This window comes from Hyaena hyaena, unplaced genomic scaffold (assembly GCF_003009895.1).
Source record: "Hyaena hyaena isolate Hyena2069 unplaced genomic scaffold, ASM300989v1 scaffold_553, whole genome shotgun sequence".
NCBI classification, from domain to species: Eukaryota; Metazoa; Chordata; class Mammalia; order Carnivora; family Hyaenidae; genus Hyaena; species Hyaena hyaena.
Window position 1 is genome coordinate 537,569 of NW_024081184.1, and position 24,985 is coordinate 562,553.

General features: G+C 35.9%; 1 protein-coding gene across 8 annotated transcripts in view; it reads right to left on the reverse strand.

Annotated features, from left to right (window-relative positions):
- BCAS3 (BCAS3 microtubule associated cell migration factor) overlaps window positions 1–24,985 on the reverse strand; it is a 599,290-nt gene that overhangs the window by 322,083 nt on the left and 252,222 nt on the right. For all 8 annotated transcript variants that reach the window (XM_039255980.1, XM_039255983.1, XM_039255979.1 and 5 more), the window contains exon 16: window positions 1,375–1,525. In XM_039255980.1, coding sequence (XP_039111911.1) covers window positions 1,375–1,525 — 151 coding nt within the window. The remainder of the gene's footprint in view (window positions 1–1,374; window positions 1,526–24,985) is intronic.

The window sequence follows — 24,985 nt, forward strand, 5'->3', positions numbered from 1 at the left end:
CTGAGCCAATGTCGGACACTTAACTGACTGAGCCACCCAGGCGCCCCTTTATTTATCTTACTTCAAAATAAAGAGGAAAGGGAAGTCAACATTCTATTTAAATTACTGAATATAGTTAAAAAGTTGAAGTCAATTTTTAAAAAAAGGGAATACAGGCCCAATGATCTATATTATAACATGCTTAATTTGGGACTTAAGTATATTTTTTGTTCCCCCTCCCCAAATATGCCACAAATTCCATTTTATTTCTGCATTCAGCAATAAGATCACTTTGTATACAAATACCACTCCACTAGGTAGAGAGTCCATTTCTGTACTACAGTGAAATCTGCAGCTCAAAGGCCTTATCCCTGAGAATGAGTATTTCTTCTCACAAAAGTGACTTCTATAAACACTACCATCCAGCACAAAAATATTAAGACCTATTGATAGTGCAGCCAAATAATTTAATCTATTCCTTTTGTTGGAAAGGCCTTGAGGACTGTTTGAAGCCAGGATTGGGTTTTCTCTGAGCTACCTGAAGACAAAATTTACTACAGTTGTTTCATTTCAAATTAGGTTACATCTCAGGATTGCTTATTGATGAAATAGGTAATTTGCCTATAGATATATATTTTTTCTGGTACAAATGGAACTTTAGAATCATTATCTGACTGATGATCTAATGATACCTTAGATATAGTACTTTATTTTCAGGAACTAAAAGAAGTGATAATTTTATATTCCTAACCAGTAGTAATCAAAAATGTTTTTAAATAGCTAAAATAAGCACAGACACATCAAGTGAGTCATCAAATATCTTTGAGGATGTTAATGACCAATCCTGAGTAAGCCCAAAGTTTAGGACTCTGGCTTTTGAAAACTACCCATAATATCACATTGCCATAACACTAATGACAGATTATTATTTGTAAATTATACCACAATAGAGGTGATTTTTTTCCCCCTTAAGTTTTAGAAACATGGTTGTCATCTAACAAAGTTCTTTCATTAGTATATGGGCCAGGTAAAATTTGGCAATCATTGTAAATCCAGATTATGTCCACAAAAGCAAGAAACTGAAACTGTACTTTCAGACAAAGCCACAAGGCAGCAAGTATAAGACTGAGTAGATGGGTCTGGTTTTTATTAGCCAGTACTAGTTTTCACAACTTGTCACTGCTTTGTCTTTGCTATGAACGTATGTGCACATGGTTGTATTTGAGTATGTTTGTTCATGTTCTATACTTTGTATTTATTCTGCTGCCATTAAGTCTCACGTCAGCTGGAAATGAAGAACGTACTCAAACAACCCAAAGAAAATGTATGTTTTATTTTCATGTATCCAATCTTCTAAAATAGCTTTTTAAAAAAGTAGCAAGCCTAAGGCCTTACCCTGTTCGTTTGGTGATGGTCCCCAACGTCATTGGTTGCTTGATTTGTGCAAGAGGCATCAATACCATCAAGCTGGGGAGAGGAGAGAGCCGAGGGTTGCCAGGGTTGTTGTTGGCAAAATTATTGTAGGAGTCTTGGCTGTTTAGTTTCCCTGCAAAAAGAAAAATAAAGAAAAGCATCACCAAGAGACGTTTCCTTCTCTAATGTGATTTGCACTCACTCCACTAACCATTTAAGAAAGTTATCAAAGGCAGAATTGATTCTAAAGGAATCATGGTTATATGGGTGGGAGAAAACAAAAGATACTGGCAACACCAAGTATGACTTGATCATAAACAGAGACTTAAGTCTTTGAGGATAGAGGAACGGAGGATATAGAATTGGATAGATGTTAAATGGTTATACAAATAATTAGTACAAAATTTAATTATAATTTTAGGGTCTTATGAAGAAATACAGGATGGTAACAGAAAACAAAACAGGAAGATGTAAGGTAGTCTAGAGGAGGCATGGAGCAATACTCTAAACAAGTTGAAAGTAAGTGGGTAGAATATTCCAGCCACAGCAGCCTATGAAGGCTGGGAGGGTGGAAGAAACATGAGTCATGAGATGAGTATCCACAAAGAGTAGAATGAGAGACACAGCATGAACCTAACAGAAGTCATAGGCAAAATCATCACCTTCTTCCCAATATCTACCAGTCTCTATCATAAAGTTTAAAAACAAAAATCAACACATTTCCCTTTATTTTATGCTGGGCACTAATATAAAAAAATAAAAAGAATAGTCATTATGGCTCCCTAATAACCAGGAGAATCAAACTTATCCATGAAATTAAATCTGATCTGCAGAGGGAATAATTACTCTCAGCTCACCAGTAAGCCAGACTCCTACATACTTATCTTTTCTACCTCTCCATGGTTTTGTATTTTCCAGAAGGTCCTATAAATGAAATCAGAGTATGGGGCTTATGGGGTCCAGCTTCTTTCATTTTCCAATAAGCGTCTGAGATTCACCAACTCTATATTTTCCTGAAGTATCAACAGATCTACTCCCCACGCCCCTCTCATTTTTAAGTAGGCTTCATTCCCAGCATGGAGCCCAGTACGGGACTTGAACTCACAACGCTGCAATCAAGTGTTAGATGCTTAATTGACTAAGCCACCCAGGGTACCCCAGATCTTTCTTTTTTTTTTTAATTTTTAATAGAGTTTTTATTTTTGAGACAGAGAGAGACAGAGCACGAGTCGGGAGGGGTAGAGAGAGGGAGATACAGAATCTGAAACAGGCTCCATGCTCTGAGTTGTCACCACAGAACCCAATGTGGGGCTTAAACCCACAAACCGTGACATCATGACCTGAGCCGGACACTTAACAAACTGAGCCAACCAGGCACCCCTTTCCTTTTTATTCTTGTGTATGATGGTACTATATGGAAGTACTTCAGTTTGTTTATCTAGTCACTGCTTTTGTCTATTATGTTCCCAGCTTTTGGCTATTAATGAATAATGGTGCTATAAACATTTATGTACAGGTTTTTTATGAATATAAGCTTCCTTTTTTGGGATAAATAACCTAAGAATGGAATTGCTGGTCATAGTAATTGAATGTCTCCAATGACATAGTAATCGTATGTCTTAAGATTATAAGAAAATGCCAGTTTGGCAAAATATCTGAACCATTTCTCATTCTTTCCAATAAAATATCATAGTTCCAGATCCTCCATATTCTCACCAGCATTTGGTACTGTCACTCTTAATGCTTTTAGCTATTCTGGCTTTTATTTGGATTTCTCTAATGCACAAAGTTTAGTACTTTTTCTTCATGTACTTGTCATTCATATTTCTCTTTTTGTCTGCTCAAATCTTGTGCCCATTTTAAAACCTGGGTCAATATTTATGCTGAGATAGAATTCATATATTGTGAAAGTCACTCTTTTAAAATGTACACTTCTGTGGTGTTTAGTATATTCTACAGCATAGTACAATCATGACCACTGTCAAATTTCAGAATATTTTTATCACCCATAAAGAAAGCCCATACCCACTGGCAATCACTCCTGCTTTGTCCCACCTCTCAGCCTTTGACAACCAGGAACTTCCCTTTTGATTCTATGGCTTTGCCTATTCTGGATGCCTCATAAATGGAGTCATACAATGTGGCCTTTTATGACTTAGTATCTTCTCAAGGTTTGTCCATGCTGTGCCACACGTCAGTAGTTCATTATTTTTTATACCCAAAGAGCATTCCATTGCATGGATGTACCAGATTTTATTTATCCATTTATCAGTTGATGAATATTTGGGATATTTCCACTTTTAAGCTATTATGAATAATGTATCTATGAAAATAAAGTGCACAGGTTTTTATGGAGACATGTGTTCTCAGTTTTCTTGGGTACATACACCTAGAAGTGGAACAGTTAGGTCTGTATTTGAGATTTTGAGGAACTGCCAACCAGTGGCTGCACCAATGTATGAGGGCTCCAACTTCTCCAAATCTCAAAAAATATAAAAATACTGTTATTATCTACCTCTTACTTTAGCTGTCCTAATTTTTTAATGTTTATTTATTTTTGAGAGACAGGAAGAGAGAGAGTGCAAGGGGGAGATGGGCAGTGAGAGAGAGTGGGAGACACAGAATCTGAAGCAGGCTCCAGGCTCTGAGCTGTCACCACAGAACCTGACACGGGAATTGAACTCACAAACTGTGAGAGAATTACCTGAGCTGAAGTCAGATGCTCAAACAACTGACTCACCCAGGTGCCCCTATTTCAGCCATCCTAGTGGGTATGAAGTGGTGAATCATTATGGTTTTTATTTGCATTTCCCTAATTACTAAGTATGTTAAAACATCTTTTTCACGTGCAGTTTGGCAATTTGTATATCTTCCTTGGAGAAATGTCTAATCCAAAATATCTGCCCATTTAAAAACTGAATTGTCTGGGGGGCCTGGGGGGCTCAGTTGGTTGAGAATCTGACTTCGGCTCAGGTCATCATCTCATGGTTCATACGCTCGAGCCCCATGTCACACTCTGCTGACATCTCTGAGCCTGGAGCCAGCTTTGGATTCTGTGTGTGTGTCTCTCTCTGCCCCTCCCCCACTTGTGCTATATGTCTCTCTCTCTCCTCTCTCAAAAATAAACATTTTTTAAAATAAAAAATAAAAATTGGGTTGTCTTTAAATTGTTCAGTCATAAGAGTTAATCATATTCTCTGGATACAAATCCCTTGTCAAATATATTATTTATAAATATTTTTCTCCCTTTGTATGTGTTGTCTTCTTTCTTCACGATGTGCTTGGAAGTAAAAATGTTTTTATATTTGATAAAGTCTATTGTATCTATTTTTTCATTAGTTGTTTGTGCTTCTGTTGTCATATCTAAGAAACCACTGCCAAATCCAGGGACACAAAGATTTATGCCTATATTTTCTTCTAACAGTTTTCTATTTTCAGTTCTGACATTTAGGTATCTGATCTATCTTGAATCAATTGTTATAAATGGTGTGAGGTAGGGGTTCAATATCATTATAGTGAATTTTGGAGACCACTGTTCCAGTACCATTGAAAAAACTATCCTTTCCCCCATCACAGAGTGTCCTGGCATTCTTGTTGAAAATCAAATGGCTATAAACATAAGTAATTATTTACAGATCTTATTCTCAAATTTTAAAAGTTCTTTATATATTGTGGATATAAGCCTTTTTAAGATATACAATTTTCAAATATTTTCTATCTCCCTATAACTTGTCTTCTTACAAATCTTTCAACAAGCAAAAGATTTTTTCCAATAACGTTTACCTCATGAATTTGTTTTGTAAATGTGGTTTTGAGTTGAACTATTTGCCTAACCCAAGGTCAAAAAATTCAATCTAAAAATTTTTAAGTTTTGTATTTTATATTCATATATATAATGTATATAATTTATACTACATGATACAGCTCATTTTTTAAGGTATGAGATGTGACTTTTTAAAAACATAATAATGAAATGAAACAAATGAAAGCAAATAAAACAAAATCTCCAAAGTTTAAGTGAAATTTATAGCAACTTTACAAATTAGAGATTTAGGATTTTCTTGGTTAATTTTTTAATCAGTGCCCTCAAAATATTACTGATAATGTCTATTCCTCCAGTATTATGATACTTGTAGTCTGAGACAAGGCAGGATCCATGATCTCTGTAATTTTTTCTATTTAAATGATATCTTCACCAAATGACAAATTTGAGCTAAATTTTGTTGAGCTGAAGTGTTATGTCAATTTGGACTGCTTTCTTAACACAAAAAGAAATCACATATAATCACTGAAAAGAAAGAGAATAGTATTCTAAAAGGGAACATACTATATTCTGGAGCAGAAGCACCCACTTGGACATTTATTATTTCTACATTATTTGGTGTCACCACCTTGTGGCCTATAGCTACAAAATTCAAACAAGTTACAGAACTCACAGAGAGAAGGGTATGAAATACAAAGGCAGAAATTGTTATTACGTTATCCAAGTCCTCTTCAGATACAAGCCACGTGAATTAGAAATTTTAGAACATTTTACATGTTTTTCTGAATTTCCATGTTTTGAAATACTGTTATACTGGGAATTAGGTTCCTAAATGACTCATAACTTCTAAAATAGACGTTACACAAACATCCACCCAAATATACACAGAAATCACTAAAAATGTACTTTTATTTTCAAAATTCTTAGCACCCCTGATCAGTGATCTTTTTCCAAGGAAAAATGATTGTGAAGCACCTCTGTCTCAGTAAATAATGGTTTTTTGGAGAAACTAAAGATGGAAAAAGAATAGAGAAAAATCATATCGTATTTCTTTTCTTTTAAAGATAGTCAGTGGTTTGATGTCCTTCTCTGAGGGGTCATTATATTCAACAAAACCTGCTGCTTCCACCAACATCTTGTCATTATTTGCAAAGATGCCAGCTAGGATTTTGAGTGGAGCTGCAATGAGTCTGTATATAGTTGAGGAACTACTTCCATCTTAACAAGCCAAGAACATGAGATGTCTTTTCATTTATTTAGGTATTCTTTAATTTCTTTGAATATTATTTTGTAGATTTTAGGGCATAGGTTTTATACTTTGGTTAAATTTATTCCTATTTCATTCTTTTTGATGCAACTTGAAAATGAATTGTTTTCTTAATTTCACTTTTCAGATTAATTGCCCATGTAGAAAAATACAATTAATTTTTGTACACTGATCTTGTATCCTATAACCGTTGCTGAGCTTGTTTATCTCAGCTTCTTGTGGATTCCTAAGGATTTTCTACACACATGATCACGTCACCCTCAAAGAAGAAAGTTTTACTTCTTCCTTTCCAGTCCAGATGACTTCTATTTCTTTTAATGCCTAATAGTCCTGGTTACAACTGCCAGTACAATACTGAATAGAAGTGACAAGAATAGGCTATGATTCATTTTAAGTTAATTGTTGTATATGGACTGAGGTGTGAGTTGAGATTGTGTTCACTGTTTTGAAAGTGGATGTCAAATTGTTTCATCACCATTAGAAAGATGATCCTTTCTCCATTAAATTGCCTTTTCATCTTTGTCAAAAGTCATACATGTGTGGGTCAATTTCTAGATTTTGTTCCATGGATCCATGTGCCTATCCTTTCACAAATACTACATTTTCTGGATTACTGTAGTTTTTCTTCTTTTTTTTTTTTTTTTTGAGAGAGCGAGCACGTGTGAGTATGCATGAGTGGAAAGAGGGGCAGAGAGAGTGGAAAGAAAGAATCCCAAGCAGTCTCTGTGCTGTCAGCGTAGAGCCAGACACAAGGCTCAAACTCACAAACTGTGAGATCATGACCTGAGCGAAAACAAGAGCTGGACACTCAATGACTGAGCCACCAAGGCACCCTATTGATTACTGTAGTTTCACAGTGATTCTTAGTAATTCATGCACTTACACAGAAGCTTTACAGAAAACTTTCCACACTTTCCATGTTATAAATTTTCAAATAATTGTTTCAAATTATTGTTCTTGACTTCTTATAAAAGTTATCTGCCCCAGTTCAATGGTTAACAATAATATGGTATTTTATAAATAACAGCAAACAGTAAGCATGTAATTTTTTTTTTACTAATTTTAATTAAGGAGACAAATTTATTTTAAAAAAGCAAATCAATCCCCCCCAAGAGATCAGAATGAGTATCTTATTTATAAATGACATCCTGAAAGACATTTATGTTTTTTTAGTTTTTATTTAAATTTCAGTTAGTTAACATATAGCTTAATATTCGTTTCAGGTGTACAATATAGCAATTCAACACTTCAGTGTTCATCACAATGAGTATACTCCTTAATCATCACTTATGTCACCTATTCCCCCACCCACCTCCCCTCTGATAACTACCAGTTTGTTTTCTATAGTTAAAGAGTCTGTTTCTTGGTTTCTCTCTCTCTCTTCCCTCCCCCTTTACTCATTTGTTTCTTTAATTCTACATATGACTGAAATCATATGGTATTTGTCTTTCTCTGCCTGAATTATTTCACTTAGCATAATACTCTCTATCTCCAGGCATGTCTTTGCAAATGGCAAGATTTCATTCTTTTTGCTGGCTGAGTAATATTCCATTGCATATATATACCACATCGTCTTTATCCATTCTTCAGGTGATGGACATTTGGGCTGTTTACATAATTTGGCTCTTGTAGATAATGCTGCTACAAACATTGGGGTGCATGTATCCTTTTGTATCTGTATTTTTGTGTTCTTTAGGTAAATACCTAGTAGTGCAATTGCTGGGTTGTAGGGTAGTTCTACTTTTAAATTTTTGAGGAATCTCCACGTTGTTTTCCAGAGTGGCAGCACCAGTTTGCATTCCCACCAGCAATGTTAAGAGGATTCCCTTTTCTCCACATCATTACCAAAACCTGTTGTTTCTTATGGTGTTAATTTTAGCCATTCTAACAGCTGTGAGCTGATGTCTTCTTGTAGTTTTGATTTGCAATTCCTTGATGATAAGTGATGTCGAGCATCTTTTCATGTGTCTGTTGGATGTCTGTATGTCTTCTTTGGAAAAATGTCTATTCATATCTTGTGCCCATTTTTTTAAAGTTTATTTATTTTGAGAAAGAATGACTGATAGAGAATCCCAGGCAGGATCCACACTGTCCATGGATAGCCTGATGTGGAGCTCACAAACTATGAGATCATGACCTGAATGGAAGTCAGACCCTTAAGTGACTGAACCACCTATGAATCCCTCTTCTGCCCATTTTTGATTGAATTATTCAAGGTTGGGGTGTTGAATTTTATAAGTGCTTTATATATCTTGGATACTAACCCTTTATTGGATATGTTATTTGCAAATATCTTCTCTCATTTTGTATGTTGCCTTTTAGTTTTGTTGATCATTTCCTTCATTGTGCAGAAGGTTTTTATTTTGATGTAGTCCCAATAATTTATTTTTGCTTTTGTTTCCCTCGTCTCAGGGAACATATCTAGAAAGTAGTTGCTATGGCTGGTGTCAAAGAATTTACTGCCTATTTTCTCTCAAAGACATTCAGTCTTATAACAGCATGGATTCAATACAGAGGGGGAACTACCACACCATAACTAATGGTAGCTTCAGAGTGAGTGGAACGGTAAGAAGTTGTTTTTAAAAAATCATTACAAGGTGTGCCTGGGTGGCTCAGTTGGTTGAGCATCTGACTTCAGCTCAGGCTGTAATCTCGTGGTTCGTGGATTTTAGCCCTGCATCAACTCTGTGCTGACAGCTCAGAGACTGTAGCCTTCTTTGGATTCTGTGTCTCCCTCTCTCTCTGCGACTCCCCCATTTGTCTCTGTCTCTCTCTCAAAAATAAACACTTTAAAAAAATTTTTTAAAAAGCATTACAAGATGAAGATATCTTCAAAATTAGCATAATGGCTTAACCAAATGTGACTTGCCCTTTGGGGGCACAAATCTATGGAGTAATCAAGTTAAATACTGACCCTTCTTCAGCAAAATAAGAAATTCACACAAATTTTTATCTATCTCCTCAATTTCCAAATACTACATTTGATATCTGTAGAGGTGTAACAGAAAAACTTTTTTATACCAGTTAAGAAATGGGCAGAAGACATGAAACAGATTTTGTTCCAAAAACATACAGATGGCTAACAGACACATGAAAAGATGCTCAACATCACTCATCATCAGGGAAATACAAATCAAAACCATGATGAGATACCACCTCACACCTGTCAGAAGGACTAAAGTTAACAACACAGGAAACAACAGATGTTGGCAAGAATGTGGAGGAAGGGGAAACCTCTCACATTGCTGGTGGGAATGCAAACTGGTGCAGCAACTCTGGAAAACAGTGTGGAGGGTCCTCAAAAAGTTAAAAATAGAATGACCCTATGATCCAGCAATTACACTACTAGATATTCACCTAAAGAATGCAAAAACACAGATTTGAAGGGGCACAGGCACCCTGATGTATATAGCACCATTATCAACAAGAGATAAACTATGGAGAGCCCAAATGTCCATCACCTGATGAATGGATAAAGAAAATGTGTTAGATAGATGATAGATAGATACATAGATATACACAATAGAATATTACTCAGCCATCAAAAAGAATAAAATCTTGCCATTTGCAATGATGTGGATGGGGACAGAGTATATTATACTAAGTAAAATAAGTCAAATAACATATGATTTCACTCGTATGTGGAATTTAAGAAACAAAATAGATGAACATGGGGGAAAGGGAAAAATAGAGAGACAAAAGCAAATCATAAGAAACTCTTAACTATAGAGTATAAACGGAGGGCTGATGGAGGCAGGGGTGGGGGATGGGCTAGATGGGTGACGGGCATTAAGAAGGGTGCTTGTGATGAGCACTGGGTGTTATATGTTAAGTGATGAATCACTATCATGATTCTACACCTGCAACCAATTTTACCATATATGTTAACTAGAATTTAAATAAGTTTAAAAATAAACCATAAAAAAGAAAGACAAAAAAATGTTATGGTTAAATCATTCAAAGTGATTCATTATGACACTCTTTAGACCATTGTAGATGTAAACAGATGCAAGATTCACCATTAGACAACTACAGTAAGACTAATTTCAATCTGAAATCAGACTGCAGCACTTAAATGTCACAAGCTAATGAAAGTCAAGGGCTGTTTATAACACACACATTTCACAACTAGTAGTCAAGTATTTCTTGAGTGCCTTAACCCAAAATTACATGCTGTGAAGAATGCCTTCTCTATTATCACAAAGCTTACAGTCTTATATGTATGAACCAGGAATAATTTAAATGCTAACGGCCTAGTACTGAAAAATAAGTGAAAACGGGATCACCTATTTGGAGACGAGATCATGGAGCAGATGGGACATAACCTAGGCTTTGAAAGATGTGCAAAATAAGGAGAGAAGAAATATGCTGAGGATGAAGGATAACATGAAAAGCAGAGTGTAAAGGGATGCCACATACGTGAGCAACAGTAAGGAATCTCTATCTAGAGGAGAAGATTATAATAGAAAGCAGTAGGAAGATTAAATGATTTCAGTTTTAGAAGAACTTTTTAATTGAGCAAGAGGAGCAAGGACTTAGGTAAATTCTTCAGTCAGGGAACATACAGATTTTGAGATCACTGAACTTTGCTAGGTAGGATGGGTAGTCTAGAAAAATGAAGTGATTCACTGAGAAGCTCCAAATCTTGTGCTATAGTTAGCCGTAACTTAAAACTCCTCACTGGCTAACCAGGATGAAGGTCAACCTCAGAATAGTATACAAGGTGCTCAAACCTATCCCTCTCAGCATGCTATTGTATTGCCAAGCAACACCCAAGTTTGTGGGCTTATGATGTAGCCTCTGACACCCAGCCCATCTGAAAGGGTAAAGTAAGTTGGGTAGATTTTACATTCATATAGGTATAGTGTCTGTCTTATATTTTATTGGACACAACAAGCAATTTATAAAAATAGCTTTAATGAAGGAATAAATGGATTAATAAAACACTCAATGAGAGAAGGTAAACTCAGAGAGAAAGCTACTAACTTTGGTAATCTTCAACGAGGTCATTTCAGTAAAGAGGTGGAAAACTCAGATGGAAAGGGATAAGTAAAAGAATCACTGAAGGGAAATGATCAAGGTAATGGATACAGAAGAGAGATATAAGAACTTTGGGGCTGAAAAGAAGACATGCTTTTGATGTCTGTAGACTTCAAGATGAGTTACTGTTCCAAGCAAAGTTTTCATCAACAACCATTCTTTCACGTACCATTTTTTGAGCCTTATCAGTATGAGACCCTGTTCTAGCCATGGATCAAGAAGTCCAAGGGCCTCCTAAAGAGCTCATAACATAATGAGACAGAAAGTATATAAATTTTAAATGAAGGAAAATATGCTAACAAATATATTTTCAAAATGTTTCAGGAAAAACAATATAAAAAGGGAGACATTTTTATGTTGTTTCAAAGGAACAGCTTAAAACGGAAGCTAAGGCATACAGATTTTAAGGATAGAGGAAGAAACCTGCATCCTTATACCTTTATTTTTTCAAACAGAAAATAAAGGATAAGATGAGAGATGTGAGAACAATTACAACAGCAGTTAGTAAAATGAAGGAACCGGCTTAGACAGGAAATCTCATTAGCTGACACATAATGACTACATGTAAAAAATATACATTAAAAAACACCAAATTTAAAAATGAAAGTTCACACTCAATAATTTAAGGAAACAAAATTTATAATGATCCTTTCCTTCCCCTTTCCAGTGTTCAAAGTTTTTGGTTAAAAATGATTTTTCACTCTCCTCCGTGTCATGGATTTTCTTTGAAAATGCAGCTAGATCTCACAAACCTCCAGATTTATCCTCCAGGAAACTGGAGACTTTTCCAGAGTAGGGTCAGTGTCTTACTACTGTGGACAACTCAACAAATGTTTGCTGAATGAAGTAAATATTTTTTTCCCATACCCAGGAAGTACAGGAAAACAGAGTCCTATGATCTATAGAAAAAACTCATTTTGGAGGGACACAAAGTACTTCACAAGATGGCCAGATGCTGGAATCCATGGCTTTAGCTATTCTGCTTACTCTCATGTTGGCTGAGCCAGAAGCCTTGGCTTGATAACTTTTGAACAGATCTTCAGACACTTCCTTACGGTTGTATCAAGCCTAAATTTCCAAGCCAAGATTTTTCATTAAGCCTGAAGCCTCTTAATATAATGAGGTTCAGCAGGAAGAATCTTGTAGTACCCACATCTTAGATGAGGATTAAGCCTGTCCCTCCATTTTATCCTTCAATTTCCCGTTGGACAGAGAGGGCTAGTACCACTATTTCTTTGTTCCACCTCTCAGGCACATACACTGATAGTAACAGTGAAATTAAAAATATCCAAGATCAATGAAGAGTCACTACATAGATGCTAAATGTCATTTTCAACTAACTGTTCTTTACTATGTTTTTCTCTTTTCTCTTAATTGTATAAGTACAATAAAAATAGCAGAGGTTGTTGAATTGCAGTTTTAGTAGTGAGCTTCTTAAAACCTTAAAACACATGTAATATTTCCACACACCATTATACTTTTGAATTCCAGCTGGGACAAGACCTGTAAGTGACAAATTCCATGAGAATGGATATTCTCACAGTATTTCTGGCACATCCAAACAGAGGAAGTCCCAAAAATCTCATGAGAAAATAAGCTCTTCTAAGACTCTCATCCCAGTTTTTTGGGCTTACTCTATATAGATAAACTTCTATAAGCCTTCAGGCTTTTGGGTCTTTAACCAAATCCACAAGAGCTTTGATCCTTTAGAGGTTTACCAGTCCCCAAGATAGACAGAGTTCTCTTGGGAGAAAAAAAAAAAAAAACAAAACCCAAGTTCCAATAAAATGGTTTCTCAATAAATTAAAGCAGGAATTCTATTTGGGAATAGGAAATCATTTAAAAATCAGAATTTATCAAACATCCCTTGATGCCTACAGCTATGATATTTCATTTTTGTTTTCAGCTGTGTATTTAATTATTATTGTTTTTATTGTTAGAACAAAAGGCACTAAACCAGAACAGTTCACCCTGGGCTTTAACCACTGACTTCTGTGTTTACTTGAACAAGTTTGCATTTTTGAAAAAGGAATTGTGAAAACAACCTCATGCACTCTTCCCCCCCTCCCCCCCTTTTGGAAGAATACCTGGAGGTACCTTTTATTGAGGAACTCTCAATCTCCACACTAACACATGGTTCCATGTGTGTCAGGCTGACATGGTAAAACCTGTTTACAAGAAGTTTTGCTAACTTCAAAATGCCATCTTATCATTTATGCATTGTCCCTAAGTATGTTTTCCCAGACATTCTATACTATAAAAACACAGAGGAAAAATGGATTAAGTTGAGGATAAAAGTAAAGAGAGAAAATAACAATGGGCTTTGTTGCCGCGCTAGAGGAACAGCTTGTCAGGTCAGCTTTGCAGAGAGGCATATTCCCAAACCAGTCATCATTAATGGACTCACTTCCACAGGAAAAAAAAAAAAAAAGACAGAGTCTGAAAACTCCGGACAAAAGAAATCCCTGCAGACAAAGTAAAAACAAATTAAAAGACCCATTATAAAACACAGATGCTACAAGGAAAATAAACTTTGCAAGATTTACTGGGCTTTGACAAACGTGAACATTTGTGGAAAAGACATCAGCAACAACTCCCAGGTAATGTGGCTAGAGTCCTCTCTGTTTCATCTTTACCCTCTCTGCAGAAGCTGCCAGGCTGGGATTCTTAGCTTCTGAATGCAGTGATGTGAGAACACGTGAGTGTGGCAAACTGCCAGCTTCGAGAAGTTTCTGAAGCCAGCAATATCCTGAAATTGTTGACCATTTCAGACTATGCTAAATATTAAAGTTAATATCAGTGTATCTGTATGTGTATGCATTTCTTCTTAAAAGCAGCCAAGAGGAAAAATAAGCCATAACTGTAATTACTTGCCTCCTTCCCTACTTTAAAAACTTTCCCTATCCCACCGTACTGTGAACTAAAGCAAATAAAAGCAGTTAAAATGACATTAAGCAATCAAGGGATCAGAGTTGTAAATCAGAAAGTACCTTAAAACAGTATCATATCAGTGAGAGAGAGAAAACTTTTTAGTATAGATTTCTAGAAGCACAAACTACAGTCTGCTGCCAATGGGGGTTTCAGGAATATTCTAGGAACAGAAGGCATAAGAAACTAAGAACTATCATATCATGGAATAAAGTGGGCCAAAAGGAGCATTCGGAAGATAAAGGAGCACTGTCTTTTGTTGTCATTAGGGGTGCAGGGATAAATATAAAAATGGCAAAGGTGCAGCTGTAAAAAAGCAAAGGACACCAGGCAGTGTTGACGGTACCCTATGGAAGAGCACTGTTACTAGGAGGTCTGCACTTTCTTCTCACTTTTTGATCCTTATCATGGACACAGACCTTATTCACTTTAGGTATTCCACTTTTCATAAGGTTTACCATAGAAACTTTCCTATGTGTGAGATTGCCGACACTTGCCTCCAAGATCCACTCTTGCTCTAGGATACAAGGACTCCCTGTCAGGGTCCCTGGTCTGTTAATATTTTGAACCATTACATTTTGTAATCGGATTAATGAGGCCCACTGAAAGCCAATGTCCATGTAACAACCTGGCACTCCTGAGAAGGCAGTCCTACAGGAAGAGTCCCATTCCCAACATCCCATTATGACTGTTACGACTTGACTCCTTCCGTCAATTTCCCTACTCTCAGACCTCATGTAGATATTCTATCCCCTACATATCTTTCCAAAATAAAAACTGGGTAACCAGTTCGTATGGGTTGTTTTGTGTGTTTTTTTGTGCTTTTTGCTTTCCACAGACAATCAAAACTTTTGGTCTGCTTTTAATATCCTGCTGTGGAATTGACATGGATAAAAATCCAAAATATACCCGTGAGTTTAACTAAGTTAACTCTGTAGTTGAAAAGCTCCTGACTTCTTGACTCTGTCAAAAAGAGTACAATGGTAGCTTGTTTTGAAACAATCACTGGAAATCTGGGCTCTGAAAAGTTAAAAACACTGCTTAGGTCTTGCTTGCCATCTAATTTAACATTAAAGCTTTCTCAGCCAAACACTCGATAATTATTTAATCAAAACCAAATAAAATCCTTTCAGAGTATATAAAAAGTATCCTGTGCAAATGGGAATTTCCTGAATGTGGGTTGTTTTGGTTGAGATGGGAGTCTCTATTTCTCTTTCTTTCTCTTGCTCTTTTTTTTTTTCCTTTCCCCTTTCCTAGATGAGAATGACAAGCTTCCCAGCTGCAGTTCCAAGACTTTCAACCTCCTTTTTGACCTTTTCTCAGGCGTATTCCAGTATAATCTGTAATCTACTCAAGTAGGAAAAGGAAACAGCAGCGCCCTGGTGAGAAACAGCGCCTTCTGACCCACATACCAAACTGGGCGGAAGCAATGCTTGTTCACAGGAGCCAGGGAGAGTAGAACACACAATTAAAAGAAAATGAATAATATATACACATTTTTTATAAGACTGTTAACACAACAACCAAACAGCTTAGGTGACAAAGTTCAAGGCAGAAAAGAGTTCAAGGACATTCCTGACTGGGTATTGACTTGTTTCTCCTTGTAACGTTTCTGGGGGGAGTGACAGATGATGAAATCAAAGCGCTGCAAACCTTTATGCATTTCAAGCAAAAACACTTGTTGCTTTTCAACCAGACAGTTCCCAGTGACACAGACATTACAATAGGTATTTTGGGGAAGGGTGAGAAGGTAAGAAGAGAAATCTCCCACAAATCCGACTTGACTTAAAAACGAGACTCCAATCTTTTTTTTTCTTTTTTTTGCATGATGGGGACTGAAGTTTTGAATGACGACATTGTCATCACCGCTTCTCACTATATACAAAGTAGCCTGCGTGGAGATTTGCACTAGTGCTTCTTAAATGTCAGGAGAATTAAAACTTTATGCCCTGGAGAATTGAAATGCCACTAATTACTGAATAACTATTTATAAGTTTATTATATACCTATACAAATATATGTTTAAAATAATATATTAAAAATTTGCTAGGTTGCTTTCCTTTTTGTAGTCTGAACACGTTCTTACCAGTTAATGATTTTAATGTGCTCACAGCTCATATATAAATTTGATTATTTTTCTTTCCTTAAATCTAAAATAAACTCAACAAATTCATTAAGTTGGAACATAAAAATAAAAATCAAAAGAAACCAGTTGTTGCTGAAACTACATATGCAGCAAGGACAATCCATCCTACTACAAAAAGATATTAAAGCATGTTTAGAGCAAGGAGTTTTGGAATGTAAAAAAGCCTGAAAAGGGAGATGAGATCAGGAGTTAGAAACATCATTTATAAAATGTAAAAATACAAACAGGGGAAAATATAAGAAATATGTCCAAAAAGTTTCAAGATAAAAAAAGGTGTATGGGACAGGTAATGAAGTATATTATAGGAAAATCTCTTGCCTACATTTACTCTCCACTACATTTGTGGCACAATTTAGTCTCAATCACACAGCCAACCCAAATTTATAAAATAAATGAAAAAATTTCCCCCAAGTGAAAATCTCATTACTTTAGTTTATTATTCTTAGAGCACTCCAAGATTTGAGATGAAGAAAATTTATAAGGGCTAGCACTCTAATATTTAAGGAGTTTTAGCAAGTTTCAATTCATTTTAAACATTAGGATTGTAGCTTGCCACTCTTACAACAATGAAAAACAAAAACAAAAACAAAACATAACAAAAGAACACACACATACAAAAACAGTATTTAGACTATATTTAACACTAGAGATGAATAAAAGAAGAAGAAAAGAATCCTGGGTCTTTCACTTTGAGATTCACATTTTTCCTCAATCTAATATATTTAAGCAGCCTCAAAATTTCCCACTTTGAACTGAGCTCAAATAGAGTTTTGAGACTAAGTGCTCAGAAGTGAAGACTTTTAACCCTGGTGAAAAATCTCCAGGATTAAAAGCCCCATAATCTAGCATCACTTAGACCAAATTTGGGGTTCAATGAACTTTCCAAAGTATAAATAAATCCTCACTCAAATTCTTTTGAAAATATACTAAACTCCTATCCCCCATGCTTATCTCACAATGAATTTTGTATCATGTCAGCAGAGCAAACAGGAGGATGGACTTCACTGTCCAAAGGAAAAAAAAATACATAAACTTACCTGCATCATTCAACAAATAAATATAACTTTATTACTTAAACTGTTGAACATATAGCATGTGGAAGAATTGGGAGTTGGCTCCGAAATAAAAACAAACACTGAGACAACATATAAAATAAGTTGCAAGATTTAGGTGCATTTGTTTCAGACCTGGAGGATTCAAATGATTTAATTTAACATTTGCAAAACTTGTCTTTTGCAAATAAGCATTGTATAGTTAAGGAAAAATTCAATATAAAAATCAAGGTATTTTTGTTGAACAACTATAGTAATAAAATGTAAGCAACTTTCCTAATAATCAAAAAGATATAAACTGGAATATCAACAGCAAAGATGCCCTTCTCCCCTGCTCTGCTTCCTGCTCCCCTACCCCCACCACACAGAAGCCTCCCTTCTTTTTACCCATGACTGTTAAGCATATTTTCTGGCTCTATTTCAGCATCATGACTCAGGTCATGAGAAGTGTCAAAGATGCATTTCCTTCGGATGGGAAAGAGCAACAGATTTTAACAACCATACAAAGTTGGGAGTATAGAGCAAAAGGGCCAAGTCAGCTTTTTTGACAGCAGGGAAGATAAAACCTTTTATATTCACATATATTTTATTTCCAGCTGAAAAACATTTAAATATCTCTCTATCAAAGTATGCTTACATGTTCTGCTCAAGAAGAAAACAGGAAACCCATACCCAATTTAACTACCTAAATTATCAACAATTTGTGAAAGAGAATTGTTCACCTCCCTCACTAAAAAATCAAAGTATGCCATACGAGTGCTAATAATAGTCCTTGTCTTCAAAAGTAACTTTTCCAAAAGCAAAACCATGAATTTACCCATGTACATCAAAACTTCCTTGATAGAAATTTCCTGAGGGTGAGAACCACAAAGAGGAGTGATACTATGACCATATCTGGGCGCCATAACCTTCCCTGTAATTCTTCTGCCATAGCAGAAACACTTTTTCTTAATCAACTGGCTCATTGCCAAAAACCATATTCATTTATCAGTACTGTCATTTCATATTTTCTCTTATCCATGATTTTATCAAATGTGAACACATTTCAATCCACTCCAAAATTAGACAAGGGTGAAATATTATTGAACATTTATTAAGCACTCCCTACTGAGGATGAAAATGGAATACCCTCTCTCTTCTGAAGCTGCCAACAACAACAATGCCCACATTAATTCCAGTATATCCATTCTGAAGTGGTTTCACTCCTGTGCCTCATTCGAGCTTCAATATTCTCACCTGCAAAAACACACTGTCCAATGTTAATAACTCTTTCAATGAACCTTAAATCCCTTTCCTTTTCTCATCCTCCTCCAAATTCTAAACATCATTTTATGCTAAGAACCTATTATGCTAAGAACCATAATAGTTTCTATTTCTCAGTATGTGTAACCCTGGCACAGCCCTGACCCCACTCTCTGTACCCTTTTGTAGCTTATAACTATGAGGCAGCAGTCAGACTTTTACTTCCTGCTTGGATTTTAGGTTCAAGAGTACTCATGGCTGCTACTCCCATCTCTGATAATTTCTAAATCTGTTTATTGGGGTCAGTCATTCTGACGCTGGCCATTATGTATCCTAAGAAGCCTAATTTCTACTCTTCTCCTTCTCTATTTTTTTCTAAAACCAAATTTTCTTTTTTTTTTTATTTTTTTTTTATTTTATTTTTTTTTACAAATAGTTTATTGTCAAATTAGTTTCTACATAACACTCAGTGCTCATCCCCAAAGTGCCCTCCTTCATGCCCATCCCCCCCTCCCCCCCACATCCATCAGTCCTCAGTTTTTGTCAGCATTCAAGAGTCTCTCATGGTTTGCCTCTCTCCCTTTCCCCCACCATTTCCGCCCTTCTTCTCCCCCTTGGTCCTCCGTCAAGTTCCTCCTAATCCTCCTATACGTGCAAACATATGGTATTTGTCCTTCTCTGCCTGACTTATTTCGCTCAGCATAACACCCTCAAGGTCCATCCATGTTGCTACACATGGCCAGATTTCATTGTTTCTCATTGCCATGTAGTATTCCATGGTATAGATAAACCACATCTTCTTGATCCATTCATCTGTTGATGGACACTTAGGCTCTTTCCATGTTTTAGCTATTGTGGAGAGTGCTGCTATGAACATTGGGGTACATGTGCTCCTATGCCTCAGCATTTCTGTATCCCCTGGGTAAATTCCTAGCAGTGCTATTGCTGGGTCATAAGGGAGTTCTATTGTTAGTTTCCTGAGGAACCTCCACACTTCTAAAACCAAATTTTCAAAAGAAAATGTTTAATTGGACTCTGACCAGAATTTTCATACTTCATTGTCTTTCTCACTGGAAAAGTAAGGCAATATAGTAACACACAAACAGATATGCCAAATCCTCTTGTTCTTCAAATCACTAAAGTAATAGAACTCCTTCAACTCTCTGAAAACTGACTTCTAAGTTTATTGAGAGAAAGTTTCTACCACCCCACATCCACTCCAAACAGGATTCCTTTGTGGGAAAACTGACTAATCTAAGTGAAAAGATCTACAAATAGTATTGCTTAGGGATCCCCTAATACAATTGCCAGTCCCACCTGAGGGATCAGTGGGAACTAGAAATTGGTATGACTTCCTCATGATCAAAGAACTTTCAATCAGTTCTTTAGTACAGATGTGTTCAATAGCTGAATAAAAATAATGAAATAAATTAACAAATAATAAAATTTCAATAAAAAATAAGAATGATCACCAAGGATTCCAAGATATCCAGGTCAATATTTTGGTTTAATCAGTCTGAGACTGGGCCCAGGCAACAGTAGTTTTTTAATCTACCCAGGTAATTTATAATGTACAATCAAGTTGAGAACCACTGTCCTAATATGAAAGATAATGATCACAACAAAAAAATAGGCATAACGCAAGGAGCAAAAATAAATGCCTCAAAAACTGTATCTATGTCTCAAATGGATAAAGAACATTCCATCTATAAAAAAAGAAAACAATGTGATAAGAAAAATCATTTGGAGGAGAGAATATTAAAAACATGATACAGAAATAAAAATACAACAAGGTTAGAAGACAAAGTTGGGGATACTCTCATAAAGTAAAACAAAAAGACAAACAGAAAAACAGAAAAGGAAGTTACAGGTTCAATGTAGGAGATCCATTATCCAACTAGCATGATTTCCAGAAAGGAGCAAAAAAGAAAACAGCAAGGAAGAAACTATGACGAATTGAAAGCAGATGTCTCTGGGGAATGACACCTGAGAGTGGAGAGGGGTGAGGCAAGAGAGTGCCATTTGTCATTATAAAATTGTGGTCTTATTTGACTTTTATAATAAATGTATTACTTTGACCGAAGAATACATTAAATAGGTAAAGAAAAACAACAAAGCTCCAATCAATGTTAACAGAAAAGAGGAGCAGAGATTAACTGTAAATTCTAATAACCCCTCAATGGTAGAGTTTAATCACTCTGGTCCCATAAAGTTTAGAGATAACAAATTCTTGAATAGTAGTATATAGAGAATCAAAGAAAGGAATTTTTAGGACATACAGATATCACTTATTCAAATGATTAAAAACTTTGCCTCTACTCAACTACCTAAATTCATTAATAGAAGCTAGGCATCTGGATGGAGTACAAAGATGGATATTAATTAATAGTAATATATTTCAAAATTCTGATTCTCTAAGAAGACTTTGAGAAATAAATAATATGAAACCTCATAAGAAGGAAGGGGGTTACTATAAAATGTTAGAAGACATCCACATCCATACTACACCAGGTTCATGCCAGGGTTGCCATGATTACAATCATAGGAAAGTTTAGAAAAGATCGCCCTCTAGAGGCATGTTTCATTAACCATTTAAAAGCAAAACTATAAAAACCTGGAGTCTGACTTGCCAACATAAAAAATATAGAGAATATATTTCATGGGTAGTAAAAACCGAAAGAACAAATTCTGAGTTGGTTTCAATTGCTAACTACCTATGTGGCATTTAAGAGAAAAGCAGAGCGGGGGAAATGTGGCATATTCCAAATGAAACAGACAAAAAGGTAAAATATTCTAGGAGGGTTTAATCAGCTTTTATAACACTACATTAAAGTTTGTTTTACAAGCAATGTAAGAATTTTTAAAGATACTCCACATGTAATTTTATTTTCCTCCAAAATTATGCTATCTGAACCTCCCTCTCAATTTTGCTATGAACCTAAAACTGCTCTATAAAATAGTCTAGTAAGAATTATGCCATCTTCTTGCTGGGATGAACACTGGGTGTTGTATGTAAGCCAATGTGACAATAAATTATATTCATAAAAGAAAAGGAAATTGTGCTATCTTTATTTAATAGATGGTTTTTTCAATTAGTGCTTCTGGAATGAAAGCATCTTGTTTTCAGTAGGTATTAATTATGAGGTCTCTCTTTTCAATCCACTTTCCCTAAAGAACACATCTGCTCTCTCTGAGAAACAGTAGGAAGTGACATAAAAATACAAAAAATACATACGATTTTGGTGTATAGTATAGGTAAAGGCTAGCATAAATTGTAGCTACATAAATATTGTAGCAACACTGTAAAAAGGATGATCAAAAATCTTATAAGAAAACAAATTCACTGGGAAAAGTAGTAGATCTAACAAGAAGAAATCAGAAACACGACTTCAATTTGAACTAAAACAATAAAGTATGTATAACCAGTAAAAACCAGGTAGTAAACCAAGATAGCCTAAAAGAAGATTTTATCCAGTTAACATGTATATACTGTATATATACTCTGTGTGATATGAGGCATAAAATTTAAAGCAGAACTACAGTGCACATGATTGATTTTTCTTGGCAAAAATTAAAACATACAAATGGAAACTTCAATCCACAAGTAAACAGTGATGTGGAAAGAGAAGTTAGGAATCATCACATTATTGATTGTCTTAAGTAGGTGAAACTGTATAAGGCTGAAATGTGTGGTTGTTTTGTATTTACAATTGTGATGTGGTCTGTATCAAGAAAACTACTGATCAACAAAAGTAAGTAATTACAAAACCATCAAGTAAAGGCTATAAACAATTTCCGAGTGGTAAAAAGAATGCATCACACAGATGCTAAAAAGACAAGTAATGCTACCAGTTATTTAAAAGTACTTTACTAAAATCTGGAGCCTTCACGTCCAAGAATTCAGAGGCCCCTCTAGAGGTCTGTCTCAGCAGCCAGCTCCATTTGGAAGAAGCAGAATCTGGAATTCAGATGCCAAAAGCTGTGACTCAAAGAGGACTCCTCCCCTGAGGAACAATGAGTTGATGGGAAAGGAGACACTTCCAAGAATTCTGGAGAAGTGCAGAAGCGAATCCAAAACCCCTCTGTTAACTCAATGGAAATAGCAGGATTAAAAAACAAAACAAAACAAAACAAAACAAAGGCTAAAAAGCTGTATCACATAGTGAATGCCATATTTTTGAACTTTATTGGAAAACTAATTTGTAAAGAAATGCAAAGACTCAAGAATAGGTGAATAAACTAATCAAAATGTATTTTCCGATGATATTAAAAGGAACAAAAACAGATGAAAAAGAAGAAATACCACTACCTGCGCTTTCAGTTCTGTGTTGGTATTTCCCTTCATTTCAGAAACATATCAGAAGTCTGGGTGGCGCCTGGGTGGCTCAGTCGGTTAAACATCTGACTCTTGATTTCGGCTCAGGTCATGATCTCATGGTCCTAAGATCCAGCCCTGCTTCAGGCTCTGCACTGACACTGTGAAGCCTGATTGGGATTCTCTTTCTCCCTCTCTCACTGCTTCTTTCTCTCTCTCAAAATAAATAAACATTTTTTTAAAAAGTAGTCAACTTATCAATACTGAGTTTAATAATGATATTAAAATCTATACACAATAAAGCCACAATTATATTCCATTTACTCATTAGTCAGTGACTTATTCATTTATTCTGTTTTCTGGATTTAAGAGGTACTATATAAAAATATGAAAAATGAATCAGTCCTATATACCTCTTCAATAATAAACAATATCAATGACACTAAGCATAGCAACTAATTTTTATTAAGGATTTGATATGTACAAACACTATTTAAAGTGCTTTGATCCTGCAAGGTAGGTAATATTATTAACCCCATTTTATAGATAGAAAATTAAAGCACAGGTATTTAAGTAGTTTGTCTAAGATTACAGAGTTAGGAAATCATGGGGGATAGATTCCACCACAGGTAGTCTGACTCTAGGTGTCCACCGCCCCCCTGAAGGACTTAATACACAAAGTTACACATTTTATGTAAAGAGGGAGAAAGTGCATCATAATCTGCGCTGAGCTTGAAAGATGCACTGTGTCCCTGAAGAAATATGCAGAAAGCAGGTTCAGGTGTAGGAATGAGGTATCATACTAGAGAGCAAGGCAAGTCATTAAATTTGCTTTGGGCATATATAATCGTGGAAGAAATGGTTTCTCTAAATTTCATCAAAATTTTACTAATTGGTAAAAGAAATGCTATTTTGGAGGACTATTTTGTGACCTTTGCCCTTTTCCTTACAGCCACCATTCTCACTTCCTGATCCATGAAGAAACAAAAGAGTCTTCTCTTTCCCCTCCAACTTCTCCCCATTTTCCTGGTCCCTTTTACATCAACGCTTCCGGAAAGACTTGTTAATACTGGTCTCCAATTTCCCTGTTGTTCTCACCATAATCCACTCCTACCAGGCTCCTCCCACTCCATCAAACTGCTCTTCTCACAGACAGTCACATGTCCTCTGTATTAGGGAATTTGATGGTATTCTATCTCTTTCTCAGTCCTTATCTTACTTGACCTTTCAGCAGAATTTGACATCTCAATCCCTCCCCTTTCTCAGAAAAAAAATTTCTCATTTGGCTTCTAGGACTTCTCATGTATGATTTTCCTTCTGTCACTAGCCACTTCATGGTGGAGAGCCCAGGGCTCAGTCCTGGGACTTCTTTATCTTTTTTTCTTACTCAACTCACTAGATGATCTCATCTAGCTTTTGGCTTCACTTATATGCCTTCCAAACATTTGTCCTTGGTCTAGTCCTTTCCACTGAACTCCAGGCTTGTAAAACAGAATATCCACTTAATATCACTAGAAGGTCAAGGACACATCTTAAACTAAACATGTCCGAAACTTCAGATCCTGCCCCATCCCCAAACCTAGTTTAACATAGTGTTCCTCATTTCACTTGAAGGCAACCCCATCCTTCCAGCTGCTCAGGTCAGAAGCCTTACTAGTTACCCTGGCCCCTCTCTCCTGTCATACTTGACATAACATATGCCAGAAATCCTCTTGACCCTGCCATCAGAATGTATCAAGAATAAAATTACTTCTCACAATCTCTGTTATGAATAATTCAGTCTAAGCCTTGTCCTTCCTATCCTGGATTTCTGCAATACTCTCCTAACCAGTCTTACTAG